General features: G+C 35.6%; 1 protein-coding gene across 2 annotated transcripts in view; it reads right to left on the minus strand.

Annotated features, from left to right (window-relative positions):
* The window catches only part of LOC111054495 (mitochondrial 10-formyltetrahydrofolate dehydrogenase), a 165901-nt gene that overhangs the window by 131118 nt on the left and 12691 nt on the right, over window positions 1-22092 (minus strand). Inside the window, exons 3-4 of one of the 2 annotated variants that reach the window (XM_039441248.1) lie at window positions 18858-18974; window positions 1510-1744 (exon numbers count right to left, since the gene is read on the minus strand). In XM_039441248.1, coding sequence (XP_039297182.1) covers window positions 1510-1598 — 89 coding nt within the window. In that variant the 5' untranslated portion in view covers window positions 1599-1744; window positions 18858-18974. The remainder of the gene's footprint in view (window positions 1-1509; window positions 1745-18857; window positions 18975-22092) is intronic. The other variant, XM_039441247.1, reaches the window with a different exon arrangement.

Genomic DNA, 22092 nt, shown 5'->3' on the forward strand with positions numbered 1-22092 from the left:
TCAATTCAATAAGTTATCGTTTGTTTGTGAGTTGTTGGAAGAACATTATCTAATCATATAGTTTTGTCTTCAGCAATAACTTATCTTGTGAATTGATAATCAAAGTTTAACTTTGATAACTTACTAACTCGTGATTCTTCCTTTCATCTAGTTTTGAACTCATTCTTGTTTTATTGTCTGTTGTTTGTATTGTCGGGGCTGAATTGTTTTGTGTATGAGTTCAAGATGGAGGAAAAATTACAGAAACAAATCAGGGTGCATCGCACTTAACTGGAACAATTGTATGCCAGATTGCAAAGAATTTATGACCTGTCTAAAAATGTCTCTGATCCAAAAGTTGCTGAGCAATTTTCAATCTGGTATCCTCGGGTGTCTCAGACCATTTCGGATTATGAAAAGACATTAAATTACAGTCCTCTGGTAGCTCTAGCCTGAGCTTTGTTCAGATCAGAGGTAATCTGAATATCAGGAAATCATCCAAGTATTTTTATTTTTTATTCTGTTTTGTCTAAATAACTTGAAAGATTATGTTCAATTGTGTTTTAATGTGGGAGGTTGAGTTTATACTTTTTTATTCTTTCAATTGACAATTAGATGATATTATTATAAATGTTTTGATTCTTGAATAATAAACACAAATAATAATGAAAAGATTTTTGATCAGCTGTTTCAGCACACTTGAAATTTGGCCAATCTGAATGTCAATGTCATCAATGCTTGTTGTTGTCGACTGCGGAAGTTTAGGTTACAAGTTCTATCCTACTCTGAAAATCGAATTAGAATAGTTTGTAATATATCTTATCTGTATTTCATTCATCCAAATAAAATTATAGTATCTTATTGCAGAATACTTTATTCAATTCCAGAAGCATAAACTGATTCCGTTTCATGAACTATTTGCAAAAACGTTCAGCACCATACAAGGATATTGCCCAAGTAGTTCCAAAATTATGCACCAGGTTTCGTGATAAACGCACTACTATGAGGTTAGAGGTTAGATTCTATTATACTCTGAAAATTGAATTTGAATAGTTAATATCTTATTTGTATTTCATTCATCCAAATAAAATGATAGTATCTTATTGCAAAATACTTTATTCAATTCTAGAAGCATAAACAGATTCCGTTTCCTAAACTATTATTTTTGTAAACACGTTCACATCAAATCAGAATCAGCTGACTTCAAGATTAATTTTTATTTACAGCCCTAAGGCCTTAAAAATTTTACCAGCCTGGTCAGAAAACAATCACTTTCGGCCTCCATATAACGCACAAAAACCAGCTCATTACATCCAAGTGGGGCAAAAAGGCATTTTCACCCCCATAGAAAAAATTATCAACATCAAGAATATTCTAAAAATAAAGCCTTCAACATTTCGATAAAATTAAGATCATATCTCATCATGATTTCAATCACCCACACAGAAGCATAGAATTAATGTGAACATCACCCACAGAAAATGAAAAAAAAAACCGTAGTTGAACAGAATAATCATCAAGGACACTTACCAATTAATAGAGCTAACACCTCGATGCTTCGGTAATATTGAGGGGTGGTAGCAGATACTCCTATGCATAGGAAAGTCTATTACTTCCATGGGAATGAATTGAGTGCAAAATGGTAACACATTAAAGTTTGCTCCAACATCTTTGTATTGAGCTACAATATCTGGCAAAGGAGTGCCTTTCTCTTGCCAAGCTTTGACCTTGAAAACAGGAGTACCACCTTCCGCCGCGCACAATGCTGAAATAAACGAAATAAACGATCACGGTATTATTGATGAGATGCATTTCAAGATTCATCTTCAAAATACATGTCTATTTACCCACAACACAGATTGCCGCTTGCTATGATCAAGTTTGCAGTACAAGCAGTCTGTCATACTAAGGATAAAATTAAGGGTGTCACCGTACATTCTCAATTATTTTACATTTCTTATCCTATTAATGTAATTTATTTTCAAAATACAACCTGCAAAATCAGGGTACTGCTAACCCTGCACATTCTTTATACAAAAGTAGGGTATTCACTTCTCTTTATAGGGTTGGGTTGATTTTCGTTTCATTTTTTTTATCACGGATGATGTCCATATGAGCTTTAAGATTGTACATGGGTAATGGGAAGTGAGTGAGTGTTATGATAAACAAACGTCCATACCTATCAGTGGGATTCGAACCCACGACCAGGTATCGCTAGCAGACTGAAGGATTCAACGCCTTAGTCGAGTCGGCTAACCTGGCTTCATCTACAAAAGCGTAGGGTATGTGGGGCTCGTATTATGTACACAATGTGTGTAGACGTTGACCATCAATATTTAGATGTTTGCATTGTGAGAAATATTGGCAAAACGTTTTACAATAGTTATTTGAGTAACTAGTGTGTAATGTGAGGGATTGCTGCGATTGCTACACACAGAGAAACAGTTTCTTTCATGAGTCGAAGGCGAGTGAAGAAAGTTTCTCGAGTGCAGCAACAACACTTTACTCATGATTTATACATTTTTTTCCTACAGTTACCATGAGTAACTGTTCAAGCAGAAACTTTGTTATTGCTGCACACGAGAAACTTCTTTCACGAGCCGAAGGCGAGTTTCTCTCCATTCAGCAATCCCTCACTTTATGCACTAGTTACACAAATAACTATCTGAACGAAACTCAAATTATTTTTTCCTTAAGTAGTATGTAACTTGGTATTGCATTAGACTCATTATATTGGTCCTTGCTTTTTTAGAGAAAACGCATCACTATCAAATTCTATCAATTCATGACAGGAAGGTCTGCCTTAGAAATTCCATAGTTTCTCTTGATGTATTGCTTCCTGGAACCATACGGTTCAGTATTGAGGTTGATATGTCATCTTTTCAATAATTCACATCGTTATCACCATTATTGTCGAAACAATAAACAGTAATTGTGATAGCGATGTGAATTATTGAAAAGATGACATAACAACCTCAATACTAAACCGTATGGTTCCAGGAGCAATACATCGAGAGAAACTATGGAATTTCCAAGGCAGACCTTCCTTGGACACCTCATTTTGTTGCATGGAAATGAGAAGTGGAATCTTTGATTACCAGACATTGTGACTTGTAACTATTTTTATGGGCTAGCCAAGGGTATGTGTATACATAGAAAAACACGTACACTTGAAGTGCTGAGTGAGACAATAACACAAGTTCTAGGAGCAAAAGCACGTGCAACGCTTCAGACAGAGGAGTATGGACAACGGATACCATCTAACAGTGATGTTATTTTCCATAGGCCTGCTTAATAAATGTTTAAATTTTTTTCAACTTTCTATATTATCAAAATGCAAAGTCGGCTGGTGTAAATATAGTTTGGAGGTTGCAGATATCAATCCTAACTTACATAGTAAATAAGAAAGCAATAAATAGGGATTATTAAATCGTCATTTCATAGAACTTGAATTATATTATTTTTCTCTCAACATAATTCCAAATCACTGTAAGAGATAATAAGAAAATGAATAAGTTACAAGATTCAAACAATACAATAGGAACAGAAAACCCAAAACTGTTTTACATCTATCAGTCTCGATTATTAGCCTGAAAATACAATAATTTATAATAAAAATATATTATATTTTTCAACTGCTGCTTGTACTTACGCGCTCATGCAAACCCAATAATTATACAGCTTGTGTGTAATTTTCAAGAGTTGGAAGTCTTCCAAACTTCCCAAGTTCAATTTCATTCTCATTTGATATTAGGCCTAACTAAATAAATCATCCAAAAAATTTTAAATAGTATAAATATAGCTTTTATTTATTACACGATCACTTATACAATCCTCAAAATTAAAACAAACAAAACTTTTCATATGGTCTGTCGTCTGTAGTGTGATACTATCGACTATCGATACAAAGGCAGTCTTCATAGATCGATATTGTTGGTATCGTATCGTTTGTTTCTATAGAATGACTGTAGGAACTAATGACAATGGTTGGGGCCGCGAAATTGGAAATATCTGGAACTCAAAATATCAATGTTAAATGTCCTATGCCTGAAAACTGTTGCTGGGTGGAGCTCCGAATATTTGTTAGACAGCGGAATTGGAAATATCCGGAGCTCCAAATATGTTGCTATGGTGGGGTCCACGTTATAATGACAGTATTTGATCAACTTTGCTATTGCTATCCTTGTCTATCAACCGACAAAGCCGGTGGTACTATCCTTTTTGAGGTCCACAACGATGACAATAATGTTTTTGACAGTGTAGAAATATAATAAATTAATGCAGAGAATCGGCATCGCTACTCTTCTATCTTTATCCACTGCCATTATAACGTGGACCACGCTATAGGCGGAATTGGGAGTATCTGGAACTCAAATTATTTGTTTGTCAGATGGCAGAATTGGAAATATCTGGAACTCAAAATATCGGTGCCAAAGTGGGAGTACTGGTAATGTGTTTGTGATTGAGAAATGGTTCAAGTCTGACTTATCTTGTAGAATGATATGGACTAATTAGCCCACTTAGGGTAATTCATAGCTCATTATATATTAAAATTATATTGGTTTATAAAATGATAGTCATGTACATATTATGCAAGTTTTCAAAACTCTGTTATCTGTTTCAAACAAGACTGATGACTGTTGATGTGTTGATGAATTAATAAGAAAACAAAGATATTGTCAAATTTCACTAAAAAATGTGTTTGACAATATCTTTGTTTTCTTATTATGGAGAGATTTCACAACATCACCATCAATTCTACTAATTTTGTTGATGAATTTATTTTAGGTTAACTATAGAACCCTTCATTTGTTTTGCGATAAATTTGTTTCATCCCACATCTACACAGTCTCGCTAATAACGATCGATATATTTCCAATTCCACATACTTCCAATTCCACCAGCTGACAAGATATTTTGAGTTCCGCCGGCCTGCACGATATTCGGAGTTCCGCCTGTCAACATATTCGGAGTTCCATATATTCCCAATTCATGCGACCCCAATGGTTGTAGGATCGCTGCAACCGTGCTATCCTCAAAAAGCCATCCGTTATCATAGCAACCAACTGGCTTTCCAGCACGTTAGGCTTCCAATGCTATTCTCCCATATAAGCGACTCGTCATAGGGGGTTGCAAATGCTATGCGTTCCTTCTTCCGACCGCGCAAATTCAAAATGTTAAACTATCTGTTCTGCCTTTCTGCTGTATGAATTTTGTCGGAATTGAGAGAATAATTTTCAATGATACGACTATTAAATTGCAGTTTTATTAAGACGTTTTAGAAAAGGAAAATCTCTCTCAATTTCCTGATTTGTTGGGGGTTGTGCAACCTTGCAACCTTAAAAGGAGCCGCCACTGTCAAAATGGCAACATTCAAGGTAGAATAGAATAGAATGACTGCCTTGATTTTTTCTAGAAAGTGAAGTTAGGGCACAATCGGCCCTCTCTTACACTCAACTCTCTAAATATGATAACAAAACAAAAAAGCAAATAATATGATTAAAAAAATAATAATCCAAACCAAATGAAGAAAATAAGCAATATATACTTATTTATAATAATTAAAAAGAGTAGTATAGTTTTGCCGGTCCTGGCATACCTGTCCCAGAATTCCCATGGGGTCCAAAGACAAGGTCAAGGTCAAAGTCAAAAAAAAATATTAAAAAAATTGAAAAAAAAACAAAAAAAAGGAAAAAAAATAATAGAAGACCTCCCACTCACTCTGGAGTGTGTGTACATATAGTGTGCACAACAGTGGGGACCATCAGTGTTCAGTCAAGAGCCATACAAGACACATCTCCTGTTCAGTTCTAGAACCTGGCATTTCAGCACATTGCAGCACAGCCACACACTTCTCTCTGTGAAGAAGTATCATAGGACACACCACCGCCGTTTTGATCTTCAATTGTATAAAAAAGGTTAGTACACAAGTGTTTTTTATTGTATGTTTTGAAAAGAGATAGAGAAATTTGTTTTAAAGATGTAGCTGTATTGATTTATATAGAGAATTTACTTATTTTCTTTAGTGTCACTTTAATGTATTGCATGGCATATTTTGTGATATGAACCTAACCACAATGAACTGTGGTTAGGTCTGCAGAAGTTACTAGTAACTTCTTCCGACCTGACCTCAAAATATTGATTATTGAGCATTGCTCTTTCTGAACATTCTATCTTTCTGCCTGTTGAGGTCTGTAAACGATATGTCAGCAATTGTAGACAATGAACTGTGGTTAGGTTAGGTTGGAAGAAGTTACTAGTAACCTAACCTAACCTGAAAATATTGATCTCAAACATTGTTCTTTCTGAACATACTACCATCCTATGATTGGTTTTCAGTAGCATATATAGTAGTAATAATTGTGTGTTGAACATCTAGATTGAGTGCAAGACATGTCATTCAAGAAGGTCAGTTGAGGTCTGTGCACCATGCTGTGAAGAACAAGAAGCATCCATTGTTAATACTACTCTAGTGAGTACTGCAACTGCTACAACAACTCTTGCTGCTAGCACCACAACTACTCAAGCTAGTACTACAACTCCTGTTAGCACTACAACTCCTGCTAGTACTACAACCTCAGATAGTACTACTCCAACTAGTACTGCAACTGATACTCCTGCCACTACCACTGTGCCAGACCCAGTACCAACATCAGCTTGCAGTGAAGCAAGCAGACATGTGTGAGTGCAGAGACTGTCTACTAGTAACCAGAAACCGATGGATCTTACAACCATTTCTGAACTTTGGAGATAAGGACCTGCCCAAACCATTTGGCTCAAAACTTCTTGGAGACATTGACATGCATCTTCCATGACGCCAAAGTGTCAAGCAGCACCGATCTATGCAAGGGAGCAGTCATCTCAAAATTTGTGTTCAGCAGAGGATTTTTGTGAAATAAGCAATTGACTGGGAGAATTGTATCACTGGATAGTTGTCGATATATTGGAATGGAATTATCTTTGTGCACTATATATATATATATATATATATATTTATGCGTACAGTGTGAATAAACATCAAGTAATACCACAATTGTTGTACATTTTATTCCATACAACCTTCAACTTCTAGAGTAAACACAAGGTGTGAGATGAAGCTAGCTTCATATTACATCCTATACTGTTAGACATTTAAGATAGATTCAATACAATAGGAAGCATCCTACTCTGATAAACTTATCTTTATGCAGGAAGTTGGGTAATCATGACTTTCAAGATAGTTGAGGTCAACAACTTGCTATCATCATGCTCTGTTCAACTTGATTCCTATATAAATGCTAATTAACAAATTCATATCTCCAGTATGGATAAGACAGTGATAGCGCGAGAGCTGCACAGACAAGCTCGTCGGAATTTCCCGACAAGAAAGGTTACAGTCAAAGGTCTTGATGACCTCTATCAGGCTGACCTTGTTGAGATGATACAGTATGCTCGAAAGAACAAAGGTTAAAAGTACATTATTACAATCATAAATTGTCTCAGTAAGCTCGCATTCACTATACCAATTAGGAATAAGTCAGCCAATAACATTGTTGGGGCTATGCATCCTATATTCAAACAACATCCAATGAAAAATCTACAGACCAATGATGGTAAAGACTGGTTCAATACAAAATTCCAACAACTTGTGAAACAGTATAATGTGAATCATTACCCAACTAGATCAGATAAGAAGGCATCTATAGTGGAACACTTCAACAGAACACTTAAACAGTTAATGTGGAAGTCAAGTTCACTGAGCGAGGAACCTATCATTGGATAGACATTCTGACCTCACTTCTCAAAGAGTATAATGCCAAGATTCATCGAACAATAGGTATGCAACCAGTAGATGTGCAGAAGAAGCATGAGAAAGTGCTACTCGACCTGTGCTAGCCTCGAAAGTGCTAGGTAAACAGCATCAAGCCTATCGAGAAGAGTTGCAGAAGAAGAATGCAGAGTGTGAAGGTAGGTTCTATCCAGGTCCTCATCAGGATATTGTGCCTGGTGACAAGGTTAGAATAAGCAAGTATAAAAAGACTTTTGACAAGGTATATCTAGCCAATTGGACGAATGAGCTGTTCACAGTAACATGTGTATGTCCCACAGTACCTGTAACATATAAATTGGAAGACTATAGAGGTGAGCCTATTCAAGGAGTGCGCCTGTTTTCATATTTGGAAAATTTTAATGATGGACTTAAGAGAAAGTATAATATTTTCAACCATGTACAGTCAGGTGCGCCTTTTGAAGTAGTCATGTCCTCAGTTCTAAATAAAAATGACATTGACACTTATACTGTAGATGATTATATTATTGTGATAGGAGGTACAAACAATATAAATCCGAGCACTTATTGTCGAGACCGAAAAGTGTTCATGAAATTCGCAACTAACCTGAAAAAACAAATAGCGGCATTGAATCATACCAATTTGATACTTGCAACGATTCCACAAAGGTTTGATTTTAGAGAGGATGGCTTGGAGAATGAAATTATCCAGGAATACAATTTTATAATCAGGAAGTTTGCAGCGCACAATAGTCATGTCAACATCCTTGACTTGCATCTGTTGGAGAGATATTGTCACACAAGGCATGGATTGCATTTAAACAAAAATGGGAAAAGAGCTACAGCTAAAAACATCTTGGAAATAATTAAAACGAATGAATCCTGTATTCACAATCAATCAGTTTTGAAGCCCTACTTAAATGCAAGTGAGTCAAAAATGAGGAAACAGACTGCATTTGTGCTTTCATCGACTGCAGGAACTGCGATCTCAGATTCAGCACTGGACACTACTGGCTGTGGGGAGGAGACCGCCTCTGTTGGTGTCGGGAGCGAGAGAGGAGAGTGCATGCACCAACAAGATACGTCTTCAACTTCGACTCCAATAATGGGTCGGGTGTCGCATCTTCTAGAGAATCTCGGCGGCATTGGTGACGGGAGACTAACATGCGGCCAGGAGCTCAACATTTCCAGCCCCTTCCTGGAGTATGGCTCTCCGGAACTTAAATCTCCGTACAGTCTAAAAGTCATCCAGTCATTAACACGAATGGCAAGAGGAAATTCTGCAAGTGAAATTATTAATGAGACTCTTACAAATAAGCCAGGAAACACGGAAACTGTCCAGGAAATACCTCTCAATGATAATAGTTTTTTAAGATTAACAGTGAATGGAGGAAGACTCCCGTAGAAACGGTGGAAACTAAAAAACATAAATATAGAAGTAGGGAAAATGAAACTATTAATGCAAAAAGTAAGTTTATAAATAATGTAATAATCTTCCATCAAAACATACAGCACTTGGAGTCAAGAATAGACTCCCTAATAATCACATTGCAGGAATTAAAACCGGATATCGTGATAGTAACTGAACATAAATTAGAAGAAAATGAAATTCAAAGAATCAAAATACCAGGATATTCCTGTATGAGTTGGTATGTAAGAAAGTCGTTTAAGGGGGGAGGCGTTTTAATATTAGTATCTGAAGAGCTAGTTGAATGCAAAAACATTATGGTAAAGGCAATAACTGTTATTAATGATGATAAAATCTTTGAAACATGTATGATAGAAATAAAAATAGGTAAGAAAAAATACATTGTAGCTGGATTGTATAGAACTCCTTCAGAGAATATAGAAGTGTTTCTTGATAAATTGAATAGATTTTTAGTAGAAATTAGCAAAATTAACCAGAATGTTGTAATCGGGGGAGATTTCAATGTGGATGTTTTGAGGGAGGGTAGAAAGAAATCAGATTTTATAAATGTAATGAATATGAATGGATTTAGACATACTATAGAAATACCTACTAGAATAACTGCAACTTGTAAATCAGCAATCGACAATTTCATTACCAGTCTCAACAAAACCTCTATTAAAGTGGAATGTTTGATAACAGCTCTATCAGACCACGATGGACAAATTTTCCATATTTTAAACACAAATAATAAGTGTGAAGGTTTAAAGACTAAAACAATGGGTAGGAAGTTTGGGAAGTCCCAAATTCAGCGCTTTATAAATGATCTAGATAAATTGGATTGGACTGAACTTTATCAGTGTCCTGTAGAAAACAAATTTTCATACTTTTACAATTTGCTCAAATATTACTTTGATCTTCATTTTCCGTTTGGTAGAATAGTAAGAGCGAAACAATGTAGTAATAAGTGGATTGATAATGAGATTGTCGACGAACATAAAAGGCTAATTGAAATGCATCAGCGATACAGGAAAGACCAAAGTAGTATAAACTTGAAGAAAACTATAAAAGCACATAAAAAGCATCTAAAAAGAATTATCCTCTACAAAAAAAAGAATTATATTGACTCAAAAATAAAAAAATCAACAAATGTAAACAGAACAATATGGCAAATAGTTAACAATGAAACAACAAACAAAAAGGACAAGAAAGTTATTAAAAATATTGTACTTAAAGAGAATGGTATAGACATAGATGATCCGTATAAAATTTCAAACATGCTAAACAATGATTTTGTAGGGATGGTTGACACTCATGTCATCCCTTATCTAACCAAAAGTGACGTAACAGATGAGAAAAATGAAAAAGTTACAAAATTATCATTTAGATGTAATACAATTGAAGAGAAGGACTTAAGTAAAATAATAGATTCGATAAAACCAAAGTGGTCAGCCGGCTATGATGGCATACCAATAAAAATAATCAAGGATGCTAAGTCATCACTCATCAAACCTCTTTTGCACGTAATCAATGCCTCAATTATAACTGGAGTGTACCCAAACGAATTAAAAATATCAAAAGTAATACCAGCATATAAGAAAGGAGATCCATCTGATCCTCTCAACTACAGACCTTTGGCCATCCAACCTGCCCTATCTAAAATATTTGAAAAGTGTGTACTAGTTCAGTTAATTGATTATTTTGAAACTAATGGTATACTTGACAAAGAACAACATGGCTATAGAAAAAACAGGTCTTCCATTACTGTTTTGATAGAGTTCATAGAAAACATTTTAGAAAACTTAGATGAGGGATTAAATACTGTAGGAGCATTCCTGGATTTAACCAAAGCATTTGACAGTGTGAATCATAAATTATTATTAAATAAACTTCAAAATTACGGAATTAGAGGTAAAGAGCTTAGCTGGATCAAGTCATATCTAGAAGGACGGCAACAGTATGTAAATATAAAGTATACAAGCAATGAAAATCAGTACAATATTGGATCAAACTTAAAATGTAATAACTATTCTGTACCACAAGGATCGGTGTTAGGTCCATTTTTGTTTCTGTGCTACTTAGGGGGGTTGCCTAAATATATGTGCGATTTAGTTGAAAATAGTAAATTATGCTTATACGCTGACGATATAAGTCTGTGCATTGCTGATAAGGACTGGAACACAACAGAAATTAAATGTAACAATTCTATATCATTAACTAAAAAGTACCTAAATCATAGACATCTGCTACTTAATTTTTTTTTTTTTTTTTTTTAATCACATTACTATTGCTATCTAGTCTTGAGACTAATGAGCAAATTTTATCAAACCTAATTTACTAATTGTATATAATATGGACTACAGTGAAACTCTCTTTAGAATTTCTTACTGCTACCTACTAATAATTATTATGTACATCTATTAACTGTACTACTTAAGCTAGATTTCACTCAATCACTGCTCTGCTTTTTCACTAGACACCACTTTCACTGCACACCAATTCAAATGGTTTCCTTCTTTTCAGTCTCCGCACCAACCCTCCGTTGTCTAGCAGCTGGATTGCTTCGACGTTCGTGTGTTGGTGGAGCCGTTCTTCATGACTTTCTGCATACCTTTGAATCTCACAGGATACCATGTTGACTCCCAGGTCCCTATGGATGTCGCTGTTCCGCACATACCAGGGAGCATCAACGATGTTTCGGAGCACCTTGTTCTGGAATCTTTGTATGATGGTGACGTTGCTCTGTTTGGTGCAGCCCCATAGTTGTATTCCATAGGTCCAAACAGGTTTGAAGATCTGCTTGTAGAGGAGCAATTTGTTTGGTATTGAAAGTGATGAGTTTCTTCCAATAAGCCAGTAGAATTTCTTGTATTTTATGTTCAGTTCTTCTTTTTTCTTTTTGACATGCTCTTTCCAGCGAAGCTTAGCATCAAGAGTCATACCTAGGTATTTAGCTTGATTTTCATGTGGTATATTAATTCCATTGATGTTGATTGGAAGGTACACAGCTCTCTTGTTGGTGAAGTTAACATGAATCGACTTTTCCTCATTGAGCTTCATTCTCCACTTTTTGGTCCAGTCTTGTATCTTGTTGACAGATCTCTGAAGCTTCGCTGTTGCAATACCAACATCACTGTCTACTGCTAGTAGGGCGGTGTCATCTGCGAACGTGGCTGTGGTATTCTCCTCCAAATTAGGGATATCACTAGTGAAGAGAAGATAAAGGACTGGTCCTAAAACACTTCCTTGCGGAACTCCTGCTTTTATCTCTCTTAGATCAGAATATGAATCTTCATATTTGACTCTAAAGTACCTTCCTGTCAAATATGATTGCAATATTTCTGTAAATTGCTTAGGAAGCATTTTCTTCAGTTTATAAAGAAGTCCCTCATGCCATACTTTGTCAAAAGCTTGCCCTATGTCGAGAAAAACTGCTGAACAAACCTTTTTTTCTTCCAAGCTCTTCTCTATTATATTAACTATCCTATGTACTTGATCAATTGTGGAGTGTTTTTTTCTGAAACCAAATTGATGATTAGGAATTAATTGCTTTCTCTCAATTATTGGCTTGAGTCTACTCAATAATATCCTCTCAAACAACTTTGATAACACAGGTAACAATGAAATTGGTCTGTATGAAGCTACTTCATGTGGTTCTTTTCCTGGCTTGAGTAACATTATAACTTCAGCTACTTTCCAGACTCCTGGTACAAATCTGAGTCTGAATGAAGCATTCAGGATGTTTGTTAGCTTGATGAGTGCTTTCCTTGGTAGATGCTTCAGGACTAAGCCAGTTATCAGGTCAAATCCTGGAGTTTTCTTAGCATTCATAAGTTTTATTTCCTTTCTCACTTCTTCTACTGAGACATTCATTAGTTCTTGATTTTCCTGCATGATGTTACCTTCAATTTCTAGATCTTCTTGAGCTGCAACGTTTGGCTGGAAGACATTCACAAGATGATCAGCAAATGCCTGTGCCTTTTCTTCATTATTCTTGGCCCATTGTCTATTCAGTTTCTTAATAGGGGGAACTTGTTGGATGGGTGTTTTTATTTTCTTAGAAGCCTTCCATAGTGAGTAATCAGTGTTGCCTTGTCCTGTCAAATTACTCAAGTAACTGTTGATTGATTCATTTTTAATAAACTGTATCTCTCTTTTCAGTTCCTGTGTGAGAGTATTCAGTAATCTTTTATCTTGAGGAGAACGTGAATGCTGCCACCTCCTTCTAGCTCTTCTTTTCTCTGCAATCATTTCTCTTATTTCCAATGGATAATTATTTCCTACTGTTCTTCGTTTCCTAGTCTGCGGAGTATTACACCAGGCTGCCTGTTGTATATCAGTAACAAATTTTTCCAGCTCCTCATCTATTTGATCTGCAGTTGTTAATGGTGAATTCAGGTTAATTCTTTCCTCCAACACTTGCTGAAAGCCATCCCAATCTGTATACTTATTAACTAGTGTGGGATAATTATTTTGTTTTTGTAAAATAGTGTCACTCAACTTCAGAATAATTGGAGAGTGGTCTGAATTGAGATCAAAACTTTCCTCTACTTGCAAATAGTTTACTGAAATGTTTTTGATTATGAAAAAGTCTATGAGATCAGGTATCTTACTTGTATCTGTAGGCCAATAAGTTGGTTTTCCAGTTGAAAGAGATTCACATCTTGACTCTCTTACAGCTTCGTAAAGTACCTTGCCCTTATGAGTTGTTAATCGTGATCCCCAATGAATGTGTTTTGAATTGAAGTCACCGCCAAGGATAAATCTCGTTCCCAACATATCAAACATTGATAGATGATCTTCTTTTCTGAATGAATATCGAGGAGGACAGTAGACAGCTGCAACTACAAATCGATAATTAACTGCTTCCACACATACTCCTATCAATTGAATTCGTTCAGTTTCTAATTTAACGTGTTCATTATGCTGAATGCTCTCTTTGATTATGATTGAACTCCCCCCTCTCGCAACATTGTTGGGATGTAAGGCGTGGTAGGTCCTGTAACCTTTAAATTTTATGTAGGACTGTTTTGTAAAGTGAGACTCAGAAATGAGACAAATATCTACATTATCTATGTTTAGAACTGCTTCCAATTCCAGTTGTCGTTGTAAGAGTCCATTTGCGTTCCATTCCATTATATTTAGTGAACGAATCATTTTGGTTTTTGTTGTCTATTATTGTCTAATTTCTCGATGCGAGATTGAAGGGATGAAATTATTTTCTCTTGTTTATCAAGTTTAGATAAGATGAGCTGTAGGATTTGTGAGGTGTCTTTTACTTCTTCATTTTTCTTCATCTGCGATTTATTTTCTTTGGATACGATTTCGGCGAAAGTCATTCTCTTTTCTGTGGGCCTACTTTGATGTTGAGTGGGCCTACTTTGAGAATTAGCCACATTCCGAGCCTGAGAATCGACAACATTTTTTGATGTTATATTCTTACTGGCTACCCTACTCGAGTTACGTATTTTTTGTAACTCAATTGCTACAGAGCAACCACGGTAGCTTGCAGGATGAGCTTCACCACAATGAATGCATTTCGGTAGTGCTTCACTAGGTTTCGTACACTCCTTTGATGCATGTTTTCCAGCGCACTTCACACATCTGGCCTCCTTGTTGCAATAAGCCTGAGTGTGGTTGAAAGCCTGGCAACGCTTACATTGAGGTATTAGATTAACTTTCTTCAATGCTTCAACTTCTACTCTGCAACCCAGAATATGTTTAAGTTCAAAAACCTTCTTAACATTCTCTTCTGCGCTGAACGAAACCATGAACATGTCTAATGGTTCTTTAGTTTTCCACTTCAACTACATCTACCACTAGCAATCCCTTAGCCTTTAAGTCCTCCATTATGGATTCTATACTACAGGAGTGATGAAGTTTTTTTATCATCACTCTTATGGGTCTCACCTGTTTGTTTTCATACGAGTGCCAGTTGAAACCATCGTTGATTAATTCTTTTGTAATATTTCTGTACGTTTCTGAATCTACTGAATTTACTTTGAAAGTCTCTCTACTCAAGAGCTTTATTCTAAATTTTTCATCTGAAGTCACTTTTTTCAAACTTTTATGAAGAGACTCCAGGCTCTTTATACCATCCACTATGATTGGTGGCGGTGGCGTTTCTTTCTTCTTGTTCTTTACTTCCTCACCTTTATTCTTCTGCAATGAGGTGATTTTGTTCAACTGACGATGGTTACCAGTAGGCTCATTCTTTGGTTCAGGAGACAAAGTACTATTTAGTTTCCTCTTCTTTGTAGTACGTTTGTTACGGGCCCTGATCCATTCAGTCTCTTTTGCCAACTCCTCCTCATTAGTTGAGTAGTTTTCAGCAACTGCTGTACTGCATGGTTGTTGAATGTTCTGTTCTATTTTTTGAAATCGCAATTCTAAGTCTTCAATTCTCCGCTGAAGTTCAACGTTGCTCTTCTCTAGCTGCTTTCTCTTCTCATCCGACTCCTTCCAGGCGATGAAGAGTGCATGCTCGGCGGCTGAATGGAGCTTATTTGATTTAATATAACGATCCGGTGAACACTGGATCTCTGATGGCTTGGTGGTGTCCATGTTCTCGATGTTGCTTTCCTCGTCTTCTTGCTCTTCAAACTCCGGGGCAAGAAAACTGGGTAGTTTCAACAATTTTCCACTTGACATAGTCAATAATTTGCGAACATACTTTTCGAAAAGCCCTCGTACTCACTCACGATCGCGGAAACGCGAGCGCGAACGAAAATTGAAGGCCGCGCGAAAGTAGGTCACTTCGATTGCATAAAGACGGCGGATTTTAACCGAAATTTGATGCAATGTTTTGTTCCACTTAAATACCGTGAACAATCAACTGCTGACTCACTACTTCTACTGCACTACACTACGAGTACGTCATATGGAATTGAAATATATGGAGGAACAAGCATCTCAAACTTAAATAAAATACTCCTATTACAAAAAGAAGCAATAAGAATAATTCTAAATCTTGATAGAGAGCAATCATGCAAGCCATTCTTCAGTAAGTTAAAGTTTATGACGGTGTACAGCCTGTACATTTATAGGACAATATTATATATAAAAACTAACGAATCTAGATTCCCACGGCAAGTAGATATACATAATTACAACACAAGAAATAAAAATAATTTTACAATAAAGAAACACAATAAGGAAAAATATAAACAAAGTCCAACGTACATGGGAATAAAATGTATTGGTTGTCTCCCAGGTTGCATAAGACATGAACCTGATAGATCAAAATTTAAGAAATTGCTGAGAGCATATTTGATGGATTTTGCATGCTACAGTATAAACGAGTTTACTGTAAAAAAATGAATTTTATACACTCACTAATTTCTCTTTAGCTTTAAGTTAGTTTTTAGTTTTTGACTTTTTCATGTACATTCTCATGTATGTTCTGGAAAGAAATAAATGATTGATTGATTGATTGATTGAAGGAGGGTTTTGCTCTGAAGAAATTGTAAAGACAAAAGTGCCAAGTGTCTTTGAGATTGAAAAGGTTTTGAGGAAAAGAGTGAACGAGCTGCTAGTGTGTTGGAAAGTATACAGTTCAAGTCACAACTCGTGGATTGACAAAAGTGACTTCATCTAGGATGAGAGAGGTTGTACAATGGCAAAACTTGTTCAAAGTTATCGATTTTGATTGTGTTGGTAAAAGGTTGTGGTCTGGAAATGGACACAGGCGAGTATTTCCTGATGGCATCCTGTTGCTCACAAATTACGTCATCAAAGATAATTATTGAATTGGTAGGCAGTTCATGTGGTTCAGGTATTTCCTCACTTGTATCACACTCTACATATTCCATCTCATCGCCTAATCCTTGCGTGATGGTTTTAAGTAACTTTTACGACTGAAATGTAGTCTTTGAAAAAAGGAGTATATTTGGAAAATGTATTCCATTCAGAGCAAAAAGCATGTTGAACAACAGATTTGTCTTACCACACCCTGAAGGTCCACATATAATGCATCTATAAGAAGCGGCATGGTTGTTTGTTCCCCAACCATACAAGATGCATTATATGTGGACCTTCAGGGTGTGGTAAGACAAATCTGTTGCTCAACATGCTTTTTGATCCGAATGGAATACATTTTCCAAATATACACCTTTTTTCAAAGACTACATTTCAGTCGTAAAAGTTACTTAAAACCATCATGCAAGGATTAGGCGATGAGATGGAATATGTAGAGTGTGATACAAGTGAGGAAATACCTGAACCACATGAACTGCCTACCAATTCAATAATTATCTTTGATGACGTAATTCGTGAGCAACAGGATGCCATCAGGAAATACTCGCCTGTGGTGAGCGTTGATATTACCCAAAGTATCCATAATTCTTCCACCCATAGGAGCCATCGTATATGGAAGGCAGTGTGTGGTAGAAACACTCTCAACTGTATGTCAAGTTTCAGTAACAACCTTCCTCTTATGTTACAACTAGTGTGCATGCTTGCCAACTATGTAGCCGCCTTCCACCAACTCTTCTAGAATGGAATTGATTTCATTCTCATGTCCAGTGTTGCCAACTGCTCTAGATTGGTCCAACAGTCTCTATTCATTTACAGTACATATATAAAGTACATTGATTTAATGTGTTCATTACATTATTACCGGCCATGAAAACCGTAACTCATACCTCAACTCCTTACCGCAATTATTGTTCCACCTTATTTCCGACTACCTCAAATAGTGAAATACCTAAAAGTGCTACAAGACATTCATCATCGATGCTACGTGTGGCCACACCAACGAGTCAACGCTTCAATTACATATGGTGAAAAGGAACAATATCAAGGTATTTAGATTCATTTATTAATTTCATTAGTATTTATCCTCGCTTCACGTTTTGTGGTATCCTCACCCCTTCCTCTGGTCCTCCATTTTAATACAGTCTTAAGCACAGAGCACACTGGAGGCGCAGCCGTGGGCGCCGTGGAATTATTCCAGTTGAACTCTTTTCATGTAAATAAGTTAGTCAATCTAACAGAATATATAAAAGCTGGCTAGCAAAGAGGCACAATAAGTGTCAAATAAAGAGGCAAATAAGCACACTGGAGGTGCGCCGCGGCGCGCAACCACAGAGGAAAAATTCCGCTCCATATTCTCCCAAAAGTTCCGGCAGCGGAATAATTCCACGGCTGCGCAGCGCGCCTCCAGTGTGCGATAGGAGAGGAATTTTTCCTATGAGCGCCGCCACCTTTCGGGTGCCTCTTTGCTACCCAGCTTTTATATATTCTGTTAGATTGAACGGAGCTTGACAAACACATATGTTCATCATGTGTATGATAAGTTATGTTCAATCCAATAGAATTTATAAGGATAAAGTTATCAAGATTTTGTTATTAACTTTGGTGTAAATGCAGCTAAACGTGTGTGCCATCACTTAAACCACATTACAAATTTGGAAGTATGAAATCTGAATTTACAGGGATTAATGGATTCTACTGTCAATTAGGCTCTGTTATGGATATTTTTATTGCGAATCAAATAATTGGTTAGGTGTTCAATGACCATCAACTCAGAGAGGTTAGTGAATTTTATTTTCTTCTTTTAAATTAACAATGAGTGACCGCCGCAAAATATTGGTGGTTTTGTCATCAGATTAACATTTTTGAAACAGATGAAAATTATCGATTGCAACCAAAAAGTTAGCTCCAACTAAATAGAAAGTTAGTAAATTGAAAAGCCGAACTGACCTTAAACAGACGGCAAGTCATTCTTCAGGTGAAACTGGCCTTCTCAAGTTTGTATCTTGCTTGATGATCAATGGTTTTAGCATATTTGAAAGTTCATAAAATTTCACTGGCGACATTCTGAAATATTCAGAAAAAAAATATAAAAAAAAATTCTATTGTCCTTCAGTAAATCTGGAAAGAGATGGTGGAACTCCCCGAAAGTGTATCTCTTCTTGTTAATAGGGTGAACCAACAGCTGTCTCTTCTTCTCGTCTTCCGATAGCATCAGGGGAAATAAAAAAAAGCCCCATCTTCAGAGCTACTCGTCATGTTAACTACACAAATGTGTAGTGACACAGAATTAACAAAATAATAACACAACTAATGACAGAATTAAAACTAACTGAACATCCAACGACACAAAACGAACTGCTCACAACGGTGTCATGACACAGAATGGAGGCAGTGGTAGGGTGGTGATTCATGGCCGGAAAACGGCTCCCAGTGTGTTTTGAGCAAAAACGGCGTCTCCAGTGTGCTCCGTGCTTCAACTGACAAGGCGGTGCGGCGCGTCTCCAGTGTGCTCTGTGCTTGTTTTGAAATGCTTGTTTTTGCTCATTTATTCTCTTATTCTTCTTATTTCCTTAATATCCTCAATTCCCGAACAATAATAATCTAGGGGAATAACTTAATGACGATTGACGGCTACATATTTGAAATTATATGATCAAACTATACTGTATATATTGTTTTCGGAGTACATTTTTCATTGTGTGAATTGTGAAATTTGATGATTTTTTAAAAAGTCGTCAAAACAGATGCTCAACAGGTAAAATATCTCGAATATAACAACTGTGTTCTTTTGAATAAACTGCTCTACCTAGTTACCTAACTCATGCATGAGAATATTACGGAGCTCCTGCAATTTGGACTCAGGGGACCTTGGAATGTATAGAAAACTTGAAATCAAGGTACTTTAATTTTTTTGGAAGCAATACTTTCCTTATCTATGGTAATAGGGCAAGGTAAGTAAAAAAGAGAAACTAACATACACAAAATACAATACAGTACATACAAACCAGTGTTTGCTATACATTCAATTTCTTACTTATTATTACTATGTGAATCTTGAATTAAATAAATAAGTTATATCTTTATTTAATTGTGAAATGAAAGGTACATACTGGAAAAATGTTTTCGAGTTTTATTAAAAAAATCACTATGTAGCAGCTATTTCAAATCCTCCATACTCCACTGTCCAACCTTGTATTAGAGATTCGAGTATACATTATTTATTTATTCCAGATTGTATAATTAAAACTTTTGAAATGGCCCAACAGGCTTATGCCCAAAACTTTTCTCATTTCAATTTATATATTATAGTATATTACAATTAATATAAAAGTATAGTATTTTTGTATGTGAACTAAATTTGCTAGAGTACAGAAGTTTTTCTAATAGAATACATAGTGTTAAGTGAAAAAGGGGATTTACAACTCAGAGTGGAGAATACTTTCAAGTGATTGAAAGCACAAGCTTATTTAAAATTAAGCAATAAGCGTTGTTGGCAACTCAGTTGCAATCTATGTCATCAAATTTAGATTTGCCTTTTAACTGATTATAAAAGTAATACCACAATTTTTATCAAAACATGATTATGAATATAGTATCAATAACAATCGTTTGTACAATGGGGGTGAAATGACAATTTTATGTAACCTTTTTAGAAATTTCAAAGTATGCAAATTTTTTCAACTCAACAATACACAAATTTCACTTTTCTAACACTTGCACTTTTTCAATGATAACCAGGTTTTTAAAGTTTCATAGTATTCACTAGAATTCTTCACTATTAAATAAATAAAAAAACAATTGAATAAAATTTTTCTAAATACTCTCCATTTACATATTATTATAACCACAAATTGCATTATTCTGGATGTGGTTTGTAATGCGCAGTCTGGAAGAAATTTGAATGCATATGCAAATCAGTTAATGTAATGCAATTTGTTGAAATTTTAATGCATATTCTGAATGTTATGCACGGAACAAGTATGCTATTTTTAAAAAAGTTGGTTGATAGTTCTTTGAATGAATAATAAAGAATTAAGATTTTTTAATAGAAAAATATCGAATAGCAAGTCATTAGGATGTTTTTTGTTATTCCAGGAACTATGTCTTTAGAAACCATGCAACCAAGTCACCTTTGCAGTATTATTGTACCATATACGATTTAAAAATTGATGAACATCACAGTTGAAACAAAATTTCTATCAAGAAGGAACAAACGACACGGGAGAGCACAAAGTTGATTGAATGAATTATTAGTACTGATTAAATTAAGAGTGAACAATAGTCCTCAAAACGTTAAAAAACAACGGTACAGTAAGTTCAAAAATTTTATGTTCTTAGTAAGTTAAGTACAGTTCGCAATACTTTTACTAAGTTTATAATTTTGTTTCGCTTAGTTTCATAAGTCTATAGGATCATAAGTTTATAGGATTCCACAGTGTAATTTACTTACATACAGTTTATTTCAAAGAATATATTTCACAGTATTATCCAGTAGGTATGGGATCTGCTATTTCATTGCGAAGAGTGTGAACTTCTCTTGCTGGACAATATCCAGTGGTCCTTTACTCTCTCTCCCCTTGCAATAGATAGATTTAATACCTCTTGACTGGAGAAAATCCAGTAGGTATAGGACCTGCTATTGCATTGGGAAGAAGGTGAACTTCTCTTGCTGGACAATATCCAATATCCAATGGAATACACCCAATAATAGAAAATCATGTTCTACAGCCAAAATACAAAATTTCAATAAGACTGTGAAAATGAGGAAAATATAACAAATTTCTTGATTTTTTGAAACAAACGTATCTTACTTCACGATTATATCTTTACAAAAATCATGAAAGAGGATCACATGAAAGAAGAGATTCTGTTCTTCAAATCAAGACCAAGTACAATTTTTTATCATTTCGGGTTACCGAGTATCATTTCGGATACACAGTTTTGAATATGGAAATTGTCCATTTTTCATGTATTGAAATATGGGCTAAAATACACTCAAGAAAGAATTTTCTAATTTTAGATGAAATTTTAGTTATGATACATCATTTTGATCCGCCTTGACTAGCTGAGAAGAATGAGCTGTAGTAAGAGGAAATCTGATCATTCTGTCAAAAGTTAAAAGTGTTTAAAGTTTTGATCCTTGACATATCCTTATGTGTGTGTCCCTTCTCCAAACAAGGAA

This window comes from Nilaparvata lugens, chromosome X, assembly GCF_014356525.2.
Source record: "Nilaparvata lugens isolate BPH chromosome X, ASM1435652v1, whole genome shotgun sequence".
NCBI lineage: Eukaryota > Metazoa > Arthropoda > Insecta > Hemiptera > Delphacidae > Nilaparvata > Nilaparvata lugens.